General features: G+C 38.6%; 1 protein-coding gene across 7 annotated transcripts in view; it reads left to right on the top strand.

The window, feature by feature from the left end:
- The window catches only part of phldb2a (pleckstrin homology-like domain, family B, member 2a), a 14,357-nt gene extending 13,497 nt beyond the window's left edge, over positions 1 to 860 (top strand). For 6 of the 7 annotated variants that reach the window (XM_034890283.1, XM_034890282.1, XM_034890281.1 and 3 more), the window contains one exon: positions 228 to 513. In XM_034890283.1, the coding sequence (XP_034746174.1) occupies positions 228 to 368 (141 nt within the window). In that variant the 3' untranslated portion in view covers positions 369 to 513. Of the gene's footprint in view, positions 1 to 227; positions 514 to 546 lie in introns of those variants that run through there. The other variant, XR_004659108.1, reaches the window with a different exon arrangement.
- The last annotated feature ends 896 nt before the right edge of the window (positions 861 to 1,756 follow it).

Genomic DNA, 1,756 nt, shown 5'->3' with positions numbered 1-1,756 from the left:
GTGTGTGTGTGTGTGTGTGTGTATGTGTGTGTGTGTGCGTTTGAATTTAGGCATGTGTAGAATTTACACATGCCTCATTTTCTTTTAATAATGTTGACATCTGCTTATCCTCTTCTTTTCTCCCTCTATTTGTCTTTCTCCCTCCCACACATGCTTCACAACCCCCTCTCCCCTCTATTTTAACTTCACTTTTCTCTTTCAACATCACATTTACTTCCGCACCCAAGAGTCCCAACCCCTCGCTGACGTTCAGTGTGAAGACCCACGATCGGGTGTACTACATGGTGGCTCCGTCACCTGAGGCCATGCGTATCTGGATGGATGTCATGGTTACGGGTGCAGAAGGACACATGCATTTCATGGTGTAACTGATCCCAACAGGTCAGGGTTTACACCACTAAATTCCATTAGTAAACAGTGTGTCACATGAGAAGTTATGCGGCACTTTGCTTGTATCACCGCAACAACAAACAAATTGTGTAGAGCTGAGATTTATGTTCATCAAATGAACTTCTGTTTTAATTTAATCATGTATAACATATCAAAATAATTGATAAACAGGAGTTATAATTAAGCTGTTCTTTGGTTTAAACTGTTCTTTAGTTTTTTCTGTACTGTAGTCCGTGAAAGGTCACTAAATCTTGCACCAGTTTAGTTGCATTGTCCAACTTTATCTTTCCTTAAACAAAATGTCTGCCATCTCATACTTGAGTCAACACTTGATCAGGGAAGCTTCTCAATGATTAGAGAGATCTGTTACACTTCTAAACTGTGGTACAAACTGATGCTGCATGTCTTTAATAAATGCATATCTGCATTTCTATAACCTAGGCTTTGGTAATTTATGTATCCGCGATGTAGAAACCAGAGTTTAAGTTCTAGGTCCACCTCTGTTTCCTGGCCATCTTCTTCAACCCTTCTCTCTACTTCTGGTTGGACGTCAGGCTGTGTGTCAGCGGGTCAACAATGTACATTTTTATGTCAACTCAGATTTATTATTTCTATATTGTCACTAATACTCAGATGTAATTAGTGAGTATTATTTTACATTTTTAAATCAAGCATTTTATTGCTGCTGCCAGATGTATGCTTGTGTGCTTATTTAAAGCCGGGCTGCATGGCCACTATCAGTTTTCCTTCAAACCACACACGTCTCTTTGAATTCTCATAAGTTTTAATTTGAACTTCATTCATAAAGGAGAGATGATTACGGGCACTTTTCAAATTTTATTGTTTTGAATTATTAATAATTGTTGGCAAATATTCTTATCATAAAAGTAGAAAATCTGACCAAATCTCAGTGAGACTGGGTGTTCTGCCTAACACTGTGCAGTTAGCTCCCTCTAGCTATAGCATGGGCTGCAGGCCTGATATGATGACACCATGTTGTGCAGCAGGGATGCTGTACTGTATGCACTGCGTCACCCGCATTTCATTCTGTTTGTCCACCAGCAGAGGTCCTCATTGCAGAGTTATAGCACTGCAATGACGTAATGCCCCTGCTTCAGGTCCATACTCCTCAATGATCCATGTTTTCTAATGCTTATATATCAAATATGTGCACGTGTAAGCACATGCATATCAATCTTCAGCGGGTTTTTTTGGAAGCTAAACAGAATCATTTTGATGATATTGCGCACAAACTGATTTTTTTCTGATTTTGTTTTGAACTTTTTATAAAATGCACATGTATGATCTATGTATTTTTTTACTTTTTGCAACAGTTTGACGATATTTGAAAAGTAAAGACCACTAT

This window comes from Etheostoma cragini, chromosome 13, assembly GCF_013103735.1.
Source record: "Etheostoma cragini isolate CJK2018 chromosome 13, CSU_Ecrag_1.0, whole genome shotgun sequence".
NCBI lineage: Eukaryota > Metazoa > Chordata > Actinopteri > Perciformes > Percidae > Etheostoma > Etheostoma cragini.
Note: the sequence above shows the minus strand (reverse complement) of the source record. Positions and strands in the feature narration are given on the sequence as shown.